The 12,797-nt window shown below is 36.0% G+C and overlaps 1 protein-coding gene across 1 annotated transcript; it reads right to left on the bottom strand.

The window, feature by feature from the left end:
* Positions 1 to 2,930: 2,930 nt before the first annotated feature.
* On the bottom strand, positions 2,931 to 11,928 carry LOC112040848 (kinesin-like protein KIN-13B). Its single transcript, XM_065776681.1, has 12 exons — positions 11,637 to 11,928; positions 11,378 to 11,566; positions 7,008 to 7,202; positions 6,646 to 6,753; positions 5,972 to 6,049; positions 5,808 to 5,893; positions 5,304 to 5,459; positions 4,920 to 5,222; positions 4,373 to 4,591; positions 3,791 to 4,289; positions 3,650 to 3,715; positions 2,931 to 3,561 (listed from the first exon to the last, which is right to left on the bottom strand). The coding sequence occupies exons 1-12, from the start codon at positions 11,757 to 11,759 to the stop codon at positions 3,385 to 3,387; spliced, it is 2,199 nt and encodes a 732-aa protein (XP_065632753.1). The 5' UTR covers positions 11,760 to 11,928; the 3' UTR covers positions 2,931 to 3,384.
* Between the last annotated feature and the right edge of the window lie 869 nt (positions 11,929 to 12,797).

Here is a 12,797-nt window from a genome sequence, read left to right as displayed (position 1 = left end):
GCCCTATGAGTGTATGTGGTTGTATATCTACGTTGTGCTTATTGGAACCTAAGGTTCTTATTTTTATGCATGCACCATTGCTTTCAATCTCAAGCACATTATGAATTGAGTTTAGCTTTGTTTGACATGATATAAATATGAACATACGAATAATGGTTTTTTCTTTTGTGATTTGGTACATCATGTTGTTTAATGAATGTAAATTATGTTTTGGGAACCTCTTTGAGATGGATTAGGATTTCCTTACTTTTAAGAGCTAGGATTTTTCTCAAGTGAATGCTTAGATGAAGAACAAATGTACGATGAAGATAGACAAAAAGAAAACTATATAAATGTAAAGGACCTCTCATGAGAAGGGGATGGAAAAAAAGAGAGAGGAAGAGAGAATGAAGATTTACTGTAGCTCTAACAACTATATAAACGAAAGTTTGTCTCCTCGAACAACAATTCATTCAAGTTTCAAGTTTATTCTTGCAATTATTTACCGGTTGAACCTTTGTTAGACGTTGTTTAGTTCACTATCAGCCCAGCTTTTTCACCCACTCTCTACAAATTCATTGTATTGAGCTTGTTGAGCTCATATTCCATACCTCTAGGATTTGGGCCACAAATATAGACCCTACATGTAGATTTCTAATAAAACTATGAATCATTAGGACTTATATTTGGGCTACTAATTCATGAAAAATATGGTTGTGTACATTATACTAATGTAAATCTCGCGGATCGAAATTTGATGTGAACAAGTCGTTGTCCCGTACCCACAATCTCATAGAAAAACATTATGATCCACTTGTCATAGTCGAAATTGAAAAATCGTTAGAACTATTCTTAATCATGTAACAATTAAGAATGTCAAATTATAAAAACAATATCAATCATTCATAACAATTTTCTTATTTAAATACAGCAAAACTTTTTTTTTTTTTAAATGCTCTTGGAGTGGCTTAACTACTCTATTAAATTGGATTATGAATATTGGTTCCAGCCTAAGATTTGCATCTGGGTATGATATCTAGGATAGCAAAAATTCTCTCTAATTATATGTGCAACATGTTGCATTGCTTGTCTAACTGCAGCATTTTTCTTATGCTATGTTTGGTTGACATAACATGTTTTTCAAAAAACATTTACGGGTGTTTGGATGGATTGAAAAGCCTTGATCAACTTGAGAATATTTTCTCTAAGGGCAGATTTGGGTATGTTGGCTTGTATGATTTTTAATAAATTATGGTTTTATGCTTTGGCTCTAAAAATGATATGCTTTTAGAATGAGTAGTGAACAGTAAGTGATATATCTAAATTTGAGGATTTGATTCTATAGTTATTAGTTAGGATGAATAATTTGATCTATAAATTAGTATGCTCATCTTTTGGTATGTAAAGATCATAGAAAAATTTTCATCCAAAGGAGGGGTTCTAAACCATACTACTGCTGTTTCTATACAGTTGTTTTGCTCAATGTGTTGTATGTTGCCCTATGAGTGTATGTGGTTGTATATCTACGTTGTGCTTATTGGAACCTAAGGTTCTTATTTTTATGCATGCACCATTGCTTTCAATCTCAAGCACATTATGAATTGAGTTTAGCTTTGTTTGACATGATATAAATATGAACATACGAATAATGGTTTTTTCTTTTGTGATTTGGTACATCATGTTGTTTAATGAATGTAAATTATGTTTTGGGAACCTCTTTGAGATGGATTAGGATTTCCTTACTTTTAAGAGCTAGGATTTTAGATGTATCTATAAGTTTATGCTAAGGTAGAATTGATAGTAACAAGTTTTGATAACTATTTTAGGTGTTACCAAAACCCAAGTCTGAGGCCTTTTGATTTTAGACTCTCGGCTTCCTCTGCTTTTAGCTTTGAGATAAGTGATATGGGCATTTGGTAAGTCATAAAATTATTTTAAAATATATTATGCATTAAAATGTTTTTTATTAAAGATATGGCATATGATCATATTTCAAACAAAAATATGTTCGTGAGCTTTTAAAATCTTATGAGTATGATTGAAGCATATTGATGCTATTACTCATTTCATGAACCTGACGTTTAAAGAAAATAGTTGAAAGGCTATTGTTATGAAATATTATGTAAAAGTATGCATTTCAATATGATATATAAATATGAAATGTTTTCAAATTATGTCCTTTGGTATGATCTAAACTCGGCCAATAGGGGGTTAAATAGTAGTTTTCTATAGAAAATATTAGTTGATTGGCCATTAAAAGTGGTGAGAACTCTGTTGTACTCACATTTATTGGAAATGGCCAACTTATCGAGGATGTCAACCAATTCCATGGTTGATGATCTGAGCATGCCGAAAAGAGTGTGATATGTTATGATATGATCCTAAGAATTCATGGCATTGTGGAGAATGCTAGATGTCAAGCACAATGTGCTGAAAGCCTCCCAAATCGGTACAAACTTATCAAATATGAACTAACCAATATATTATTTATGAACATCTATGTTATTTTATAAAAATGAGAGAATGATTCTGTTAAAATGCATTATGAAAAGAAGTTTATGTTGTTCTTTAAAGATAAAAATATCTAAAATCCTATTATTCTTTAAAGATAATGTTTCTAATGAAATGTTTTAATATTCTTTAAAGAAAAAGTTTATTTTAGAAATGTATTAGATATCTATTTTTTATGAAATGTTAAGTTTCGTGACTATAAAAGTTATAATCTTTTATGAGAAGAAGTTTATGAAGAGAAGTCATGCTATTTTTTAAAGATGATGTCTCTGATTTACATCAAAGTTATAAATGATCTGATTTCGGTAATTTATGAAATCGTCAAGCTTTGGGACTATAAAAGAAATGGTCATTTTGTAATATGAACTTATTTATATAATAGAGAACTAGAGATACACAGCCAATTCCTGCCATCCACAAGAAGCCTCCAACCAAATTAATTAACAATCCAATTGAGAAGCAAATATAATAACAACAAAACAACAAAGATACAGTGGGCAAAAATGTGCTACAACAAGCAAATTGATTGCATCACTCCCCACGTCCATTAGAGGAAAGCCGCTCAGCAAAGAAAACATCAATAGAGATTTACAGCTCTATATTAACAAACTTAACAACCCAAGCAGGGCGTTTCTAATTTCCACTAATAAAATTATACTACTGCAGGCATTACAAAATCTGCAAATGAGCAGATGTGCATATGTATCAGAGCTCCTCTAAGTCATAGCTCACAACTGAGTTGAGACGGTGATACCAAAGAGAGAAGGAACTAGGCTCCCTATGGCGAAAACCAAACCTCCAACAAGGAAGAAACTGAGCAACACAAACTACTGCCCAACAAAATCCACACCATATTAAACAATGGTTTTCATCAGCAGAGTCCCCTGGATAAATTCAATTACCAGAAGATACCAAAACATTATACTCTTTCAGACGCCTCTGAAATTGAGCCAACTGGGTCTGCAATTGAAAAATTCCTGCAGCCTTCTGTGAAAGGATGGCATTCAATTTGGAGACATATTCATCCAATTGATTGCCTGGCTGATCAGCTTCAACCAGCAGATTCATCTCCTGCACAAATAAACTACCAATCATACCAAATATAAACATAGGAAACATGAAAAATTAGTAAATATGCTTAAAAAGAGATTGCAGTGACCTCTCTGACAATGTCTATTGTCTCTTCCACTTGTCTCCGGTGAGCAGTTACAAGATTTTCCTCCTCCTGCCATCAGGCACATCAGGATTTCACTTGCCAATTGAAATGAAAATAAAAACCATATACCGACACTCTAATTACCTTAAGTAGGGCATTAAGATCATCATCAGAATGAGAGTTGTTAGCAGCAATGTCAGACATATCCCTCCTTTTAATCTGAAAGTCAATCTTCCTCTTCTCCTCCAAAGTTGATTTTTGGTAGGTCTCAACCTTTTTATTATTCATCCTTGATGGTTTCTCTTGATCATAGTTATGCTCAGAGTAATCAAAATCATCTTCATCCATGTCATTTTGACCACCTCTATGACCTTTGTGATAATCTAAATATACAGCAGCAGGCAAACTTCCCTCTATCCTCCCACTTGGAACACGATCCACATTAAATGGTGGGGAGGATTCTTTTTCAATATGTTTGGACCAGCCAAACTTGTTCTTGTCATTGGAAACATAAGTTATATTATCCTCAAAGGTTGCTTCATCTGGTAAAGCTGAAAAGGGCAATGCAGTTGAGTCTCTCAGGTTTGAAGACGAAGACAACGGATCCCTTTTTGAAATGTTCCCTTTCGACAAACTCTTCACTCTAGAATATAAATATCCATTAGAACATATAAATAATAATAAGAGCCACTTGCCCACTTCCATTTTTGGACAAAAACAATGTACCTGTCAGCATATCTTAGTGTGTTGAGAGTGTGTTCACATGATCCTGAGCTTGGTGAAATGCACGATATCATAACAGTGCGTGAGTCACCAACAAACGAATCTCTAAGAACTTCTGTCAGCTTACTCCCTCTGAAAGGAATGTGACCCTGGTCATTGTCAAGAGCCCTAATGCATTCTTTCAAAGCAAGTAAGCTTTTATTGATTTCAGCACCTTCCATTCTGCAACAATTTAAAAAAATAAATAAATAAAAATTTAAGAAATTTATAAAAAAAAAAAAAAAAAAAAAAAAAAAACAAACAAACAAACAAACAAACAAACAAAGATTACATGTCTAGGTAACTCACTGCAACTCAAGCTTTTCTAACAGTGGCAGTTACAGATTCACAAACTAAATACAATGAAAACAAATGTCAATAGTCCAGTCCAAATTCTGGCAGGGAATATCTCCTACCTATAACTCCTTAACCATGACTATCTGAGGCAGTGTTACTGCTTTGAAGTACCATATCATAAGTATGCTGAGATGTCCATATAATAAATCCCTACCTTGTCTGTCTATCATTGTCGGTAGTATCTGCACCACGTTCACTTCCAGCAAGATCTATAAAAGATAGCTTGCCTACAAGTCGAGAAGGCTTTGACTCAGCCCCATTGGCTGATCTCTTGATACAAAGCTGAAGTATAGCATGTGATCTCGAAGATTCCTCATTTGCACCAGTAGTACCAGTACTTCTTGTAGCATTTCCTTTCTCAATGAACTCCTTGATCGTCTCAACATTTGATACCCTGTATTCTTGCAAACCTACAATGCAGACCTGCTGTTTCCCATCCTCCCTCATGCAAAGCTTTCTGCAAAATGTAGAAGTCATTCAGGAAAAAGGAAGTGAAGAACCTGAACCTGAACACATGTTTCTGTTGTGTAGGACTTACTTCCGATCATTGAGCAGGTCAAAAAGTTTCCCTCCATATATTTCAAAGAAACTGACAAATAATTGAAAACCTTGGTTCCAGTAGGTGTGATGCATTAAGCTTAAAATATCTTGGGACGCTTTGAGGGGTAATGGTTGCATTGTGTAAGTCTTTCCACTCCCTGAACAAGCAAATATGATCAACTTAAGCCGATGCAAGATAATATGGCAGAAGAAAAGAAGAACAACAATTGGGAAACAGAACCAAGTCAATGCACAATATATGAAAAAGAAAAAGTCATCTTTATTTGTTCAAAACATATAGCATGTCCCATGCACAAGGAAAGACATAACAAGACATTAATTTCCCATGCTGTCAAACCTTTTGCAAAGAAATCTTTACAAATGCAGTTAGACAGCTAAATGTGGAGAGAAATTATTTTCTGTTTGTAAATATCAAACAGTAAGCATCTCATATGAATATATGATCTACATATACTTTTTTAATTAAGAATACCTAAACCACTTGCCTGTTTGCCCATATGCAAAGCAGGTTGCTTTAGTTCGATGGAAAATTAGGGGAACTATTGGCTCCACAGTCTCTGAGTATACCTACGGTAGAAATAAGAGAACTAGTGAAACTAGCTGAGTGATTATTGTAACATAAGCCAAGTCTTGTCATTTACTCACTTTATCATTTGAAACATCTTCATTCAGCACAGCATCAAAAACAAATTCATGTTTCTCAACATATTCTGTTAAGTCAACCTGCAGAAAGTGGTGAATTAGACTTTGGCAGAAATCAGGTCACAGAGCCCATTCATCAGATATAGAATTTCAGCTCCAGAATATAGTTTAAGGTTTGGACAATGAGTCCAACTGGCAGATACTGCCACAATTAGAGTAGAAAACTTTAATAATCATTTCTTTCTACTTTAGGCATTCAAGACTCTCCCACTTTCAGTTCCAATTTCAGATACAGACATTGAGTTAAAAACAACAAATCCATGTCATTTGCTCATATATATATATATATATAAGGCAGAAATCATGCCACCATATCTCCTTTCTACTTAGGCATTCAAAACATTCCTCACAATTAAGTTCTAACTTCTAAACACAAGTTCAGCTATCTTAAACTTTCACGGTATTTACTAATATAAGTTCATTAGTCTCCACAAAACATCACCACAGTCCCACCAGGAATTCAATAAAAGGGGTAAAGGTAGCTGTGCAGGTAAGTATGAACGGGGGCTTAGACAATCATATGACCAAATAAGAATAGACAAGGAAAAAAATCCCATCTAGATATTGACCTCACCACAAATGCCTACACAGAAAGAGACCCAGCATTAGGTACTCACTTTGAGTTTTGTTTCATGAACTGTGAGAGCATTGGAAGTTGGTTCTATGGTAATAATATCTTCCTCTTTCTTTGCTATTTCCTTCTTATTTAGTGGTCTCTTGCGCACCTGCAGTGAAAATTATCACTAGCATTATTATCACAAGAAAGTAGGCGGTTAAACATAGCACAAATGCATGGTCTACTTCTATGCGGTAGTCCTGTAATATACACCTTCATTTTGAAGTTTCTGTAGAAAATACACAGCTGACAACCTTGACTAATCTAGATGGTATTGCAATTGTCCAAGGAATCAAAACTACCATTCACCACACAGTAAAGAGTAACAGAAGCATTCTGATTGACAGTATCAAATAGACATACCACAACTTTGATCTTAGCAACATTATTGGCTCTTTCTTTATCTGCTGAGAAACTTTTGAGAAGATTATTGTCAGGCAACCCTTCAGATCTGTTTGTAAGCTTGTTGGTGGAAAGAAACGGCTCAGAGTCATCAAAACTTCTGTTGTGAAGAGGTTGATGAAGTTGCGATCCACCATATAGGCTTGGGACCGGCATCTAGATATGGGATACATAAAAACATCACTTAAAAAGTTTTATTCAAACTTAGGTCCAACAAAGTTGTCATAAATTTACCCACAAAACACATATTTATTAATCAAAAACCAAAAAAAAAAAAATTGTTAAATCAGGGAGGGGGGATTTATGGTGTTGTTATGATTGATGGGTCATCTCATCACCCACATCAGGATCATCTTTCCAATAAAAACACATGAAAATCCAACTGTCTACAGGAAAATTAAGCCATGCAATGACCTGCCCCTAAAAAAGGCCAGTATCATTGCCATTGAAGTGTGTAAACAATAACAATGAAGAATTTGCATCAAGGCAAGTATAAATGTATAAGTCCAGCCTAATCTGGAAAATGGAACCTGAAAAATATCAAAGCAAAAACCTGTCACTGTTTCAAGTGATTATAGAGCTGTTATCTCCGTAAATTTCATGCTCAGTATTACAAAGCAAAGAACTGCAGCAGTGAAGATACAAGCATATCAGTGAAGGTTGATATTTAAGACAAGTCACTTTATATCAGTTTATCAATACAACAAGTCATACAGCAAGACCAGGCACTAACCTCACTGTCATATAGTTTCTCTAGTAAAACTCCGTCAATACTGCAAGTCACATGTGAAGGCCAATAAGTTAATGCATGATTAGTTGCTTTAGTGGAGTTAAGAGATAGTTATTCCAAATATGCTGAACATCTTAGCCATTAGGATTAGTTTTGATTTCAGTTAGTTTTGGAAATGCTTTGTTCTAATATATAGGAACAAAGCTCACTTGTACAGATTAATCAAGAGGAATAATAAATCATTTTCCTCCCCATTTTCCTCTTGCTTAAGTTGTTAGCAAGCTCTTAGTCCATCTCTTAATATGGTATCAGAGGATTAATAAGATTGCGCTTCTTTTATCATGCTTCAAGTTCTTCCTCCTCTGGGTCTTTTGCTACTTCAATCTCCCAAAATCCCTCTATCCCCTACTTCCTTCACCATGGAGATAGCCCTGGTACTCCACTTGTGCCTCAACCAATCACAGGTGATAATCACCACACTTGGAGTAGTCTATGATGATGGCTCTCACGCCTAGGAATATAAGTAGACTATATCAATGGGTCTATTTTGCCCCTCATCATACATGTATGTGCCTTTGTTCAATGTGTGGACTAGGTGCAACCCATTGTTCTCACGTGGCTCTTGAACTCTCTGCCTAAGGAGATTTCTGCCAGTCATATGCATCGATACAACTAGCGATGTATGGCTGAATCTCAAAGAGAGATATTTACAGAGCAATGGACCAAGAATCTTTCAGCTTCAGAAGGAGATTGCATCACTCAACCAAGAAACCCGTTTACTCAGTGCCTATTACAAACATCTGGCGCGTCTCTGGGATGAGCTGATGAATTATCGCCCACATCCTAAAGGTTCAATTGGGGGCACTAAGCAGTTTGGTTGAGGACCAACGCAAGTAGTCATGTGCTTTCTGTTGGGACAGAATTAAGCACTTTCCAACTTTTGAGAGCAAATTGTGCTTAGGGATACTTTGTCATCCATCAAGAGGGTTTTATTGTTGTACAAGAGGAAAGACAGATAGAGATAGGGTCAAGTTCCATTCCCATGCCTACTATTGAGCACACAGCCCTTATGTCCAAGTCTGATTACACTAAGTAAGATTCCAGATCAGCAGGCAAACCTCACAAATAGAGATCAATTTGCACCCACTGTGGGTTTGCAGGGCATGTAATTGACAAAATTTGCAAGCGACATGAATATCCTCCAAGATATTAAGCCAAAGGGAAGGGACCAATAGCAAACCCAAGTGTCTGTTTCCATGCCCCAGTCTTTCTCTGGTTCAGATGAAATTTCCAACCTGCCTTTGTCTCAAGCCCAATGTCAACAATTATCAGCTTTCATCAAATCACAAGTCTCTATAAACCAAGTGGATTCCAATCGCCAAGCAGTAAATGTGATTTCTCAGCCTCACACCAATCAACAAGCAGTAAATGTGATGCTTCATGTCTCAGTCCATTCCAACTCTATCAAGTAGTTTTTTTATCTTTGTCAATTCTACCACCTGTTGATCTCAAATGCTCTTATCTTTTCTTCAAGAAGAATCAGCCAATCAATTTTCTCCATTCATGATTGGATCATAGATAATGGGGACACAGACTATGTGGTCCATTCAGTATCGTGTTTCATTTCTGCCACAGCAATCACTCATACTCCTGTTCAATTGCCTAATGGGGACTTCGGTTGACTTCAATGAGATTCAAGTCAGATGCTAACACATTACTTCAATCATTCTTCATCATGATTGAAACCTAATTTCTCTAAGATTAAGTGCATAAGAACAGATAATGCCCATGAATTTTCTATGACAAAATTTTTTGCATCTAGATCCACCAGTTAAGCTGAGTTGACACTCCACAACAAAATCCAATTGTGGAGAAACATTATCACATATTGAATGTGGCAAGAGGTCTTAGGTTTCAATCCAACTTACCATTGAAATTTTGGGGAGATTGTGTTCTTACTGCAGTCCACCTCTTCAATAGGTCACCATCTCCAATTCTGTTTAATAACTCTCCCTATGAGTGTCTCTTTAAGGTTTTCCCATCCTATTTCTCATTTAAAGGTCTTTGGCTGCCTGTGTTATGACTTATGCCTCTACACCTGCGCATCACAGAACAAAGTTTGATCCTAGAAACAAGGCTATAAGCTTCTTGATTTCTTTACCAAAACTAGTTTTGTGTCTAGAGTTGTTATTTTATGAGAATGTGTTTCCATAGAATTCCTTAGCTTCTAACCTGCATCACTCACTGTCCACTCCTTCTCAATCAATCCCTTCATCCAATGATACTATCCTTGACTAATACTGTCAACTAGCTTCCTCAACAGACATCCCACTTCATTCATCTTCTACTCTTGCTACTCCTCCCTAAGGTAAGCCCCATGACCTTGAGCAATCCATTTCTTATTCTAAGTTGTCCACTGCTCATAAGGCCTTCACCCCAGCCATTTCCTCCAACTATAAGCCTAAGTTCTTTCATCAGGCTATTAAGCATCCACATTGGAGGGATGCTATGGCAGCTACAGCTCTAAAGGCTCATAATACTTGGACTGTTACGGCATTAACAGCTAGAAAGAAACTAACTCATTGGTTGTAAATAGGTCTACAAAATCAAGCAAGGCTGGTAGCCAAAGGCTACACTCAAAAAGTGGGTCTTGACTGCTACAAGACATTTCCTCGTGTGGCAAAGCTTGTTACAGTTCGGTGTCTTCTTGCTATAGCACTTGATCCAATCAAATATGAATAATGTTTTTTTTTGCATGGGGACTGTTAGATATATTATGGCCCAAGTGGCCCAAATCAATTGTAGGCCCATGTACGTGTAAAACAAGCATATTAACGTTAAGTTAGTCTATGGTTAGCCTAGGGTTATTTATATATTCTCTAGTATGTAAACCTTACATTGGGTTCATTATAACACAAATACTTAATATAATACATAGAGGGCTTTCTCACTGTGGATCAAGGCCGTTAGGCCGAACCAACGTAAATCTTTCAATCATCACTCAATATCACACAACAAAATTCACAGGGATATAGATGAGGAGTTGTACATGAAGTTACCACCTGAATTTGCTAGTGACAGGGAGTCTAAAGTCTGTCTGCAAGTTGAACAAATCTCTCCATGGTCTAAGTATTTACCATCTTTGAAGCTTCTTTTATTGGTAGCTTTGGGTTATGGTAACCACTATGATCATAATCGATTACTAGCATCTAAGCACATGCGTGCTCAAAGGCTCTTCTGTTTTTTTGGATAAAGGTTAATAATTTGTATCTATTATAAAAAAGAATATTTTTTTTTTTAAAAGCTAATTTTTAGGGAATAAAAAATGAATGTGAAGGAAAAAAAATTCAAGAATTTTCTTTTTGAATTCAAAATGAAATTTATTATTTGACATTCATCGCAAGTTACTTTTCATTAACTTTTCATTGAAACATATAAAATTATAGTTAAAAGCAATTCGTGAAAACACAACGAGCAAAGCAATACAATTACACAAGCGACTGTTTTTATAACATACATTTTGCACAAAAAAAAATTAAAAAAAAAAAAAAGAGTTATATGATAAAATGGTAAACAGAAAGTGAAAAAAGTGAGAGCAAACCTCAGGCAATAGCTCGGTATCGAAGCTATGTAGATCGAGCAAGCCGGGACTGAACTCACTGGTGGGTGAGACTCGATCGTCACCATTCCTTCTCAAGCTCATGGACCTCGAACCCAGAGGCGTCGGAGGGTCCACAATGTTCCTGCTCATTCTAGACCCCTGAACTCCACCTCCATAGAACCCGAAATCCTGCACTCGGCACCAGTAGTCTGACTCTGCGATTATAATTAACAAAATCAAAATAGAAAAAAGCATTTACCTGAGAAAGACTTGTCGAGGATTGGAGCCACTTAGAGGAAGCGTCGATTAAGTGATCGGAGTACTGACGCTGGTGGTGCGACGACGAATTAGATCGCGACATCTGTCTCCCAACCACATTCATCTTCTCGATCTAGCTATTTCTAACTGTTACCGTTTTGTTGAGTAGTTTTGAGTAGCTGAAGGAGCTTATGATATAGTGTTGGTGGTTGTTAGAACTCGGAAGATATTTTTTGAAAATTTTTCTTTTTTTTTTTTTTTTTTTTTTTTATCTGTTTGAAGTTTGAACAAACAGTACTGTGTCAGTGTGATAGAGGAAATGATTTTTTTGAAACTTTGAAAAGAAAGACCGGGTACTAGAGCCACGTAGGAGTAAAGGGTAGGGGCGCGTGTGTTCTACTTGTTATTGGAGGAGGGAGATACGAGTGGCGCTGGTCCATGTATTTTTTACTTTTTTTTTAAATATGATACAAAGAGGCAAAGGGCTTTAGAATGATTTGACTTTGTAGTTTATGCGATTTGAAACGGGATTTCTGAACCACGCACTTTGGAATGGCGCGTGTTGCAATCGCGCATGATTTTTTTTAGCTTTTTGCCCCGTGCTCCCTCTGAAGTGGTCATGTAGGAGCTATCGTGTTTTTCTGGTTTGGTTAAAGTGGAGTCTTAATCTTTTGTCTTATCAATTGTGCTTCACTTCATGCTTCATTAATAAAACTTAAATAATTAGTCTTTTTTATTAAATAAGATAACTCTGACTTTAATGAGAGAGACTAGCTGTCTTATTTAATGAGATATCTCATTTAATAAAAAAGGTTAGCTGTTCAAATTTTATTGGTGGAGTATGAAATAGAGCACAATTAATGAGACAGAGAATTTGGACTCGTTAAAGTGTACAGTATACTGTCACTACTGTGTACTGTACTCACTCAAATTGTCTCTCAGGCTTTGTTATTAGTCCTCTCACGTCGTCGCCGAGTACGTGGCCCGCTTCAATGAATTGAATGAAACACGACCTGTGACTATCTGGGATCCACAACCCACAACCCACGTCCTACATCATGATTCGCCTTTAAGACTCACTTGAGATTTGAGAGCTTCCAGACTTGTTGTTAGAGCTTGGTATGCTTTAAAAATGCGTTTTCACATTACTTTTTACACTGCA

The sequence above is a fragment of the Quercus suber genome, unplaced genomic scaffold (genome assembly GCF_002906115.3).
Source record: "Quercus suber isolate HL8 unplaced genomic scaffold, Cork oak 2.0 scaffold_138, whole genome shotgun sequence".
NCBI lineage: Eukaryota > Viridiplantae > Streptophyta > Magnoliopsida > Fagales > Fagaceae > Quercus > Quercus suber.
Note: the sequence above shows the minus strand (reverse complement) of the source record. Positions and strands in the feature narration are given on the sequence as shown.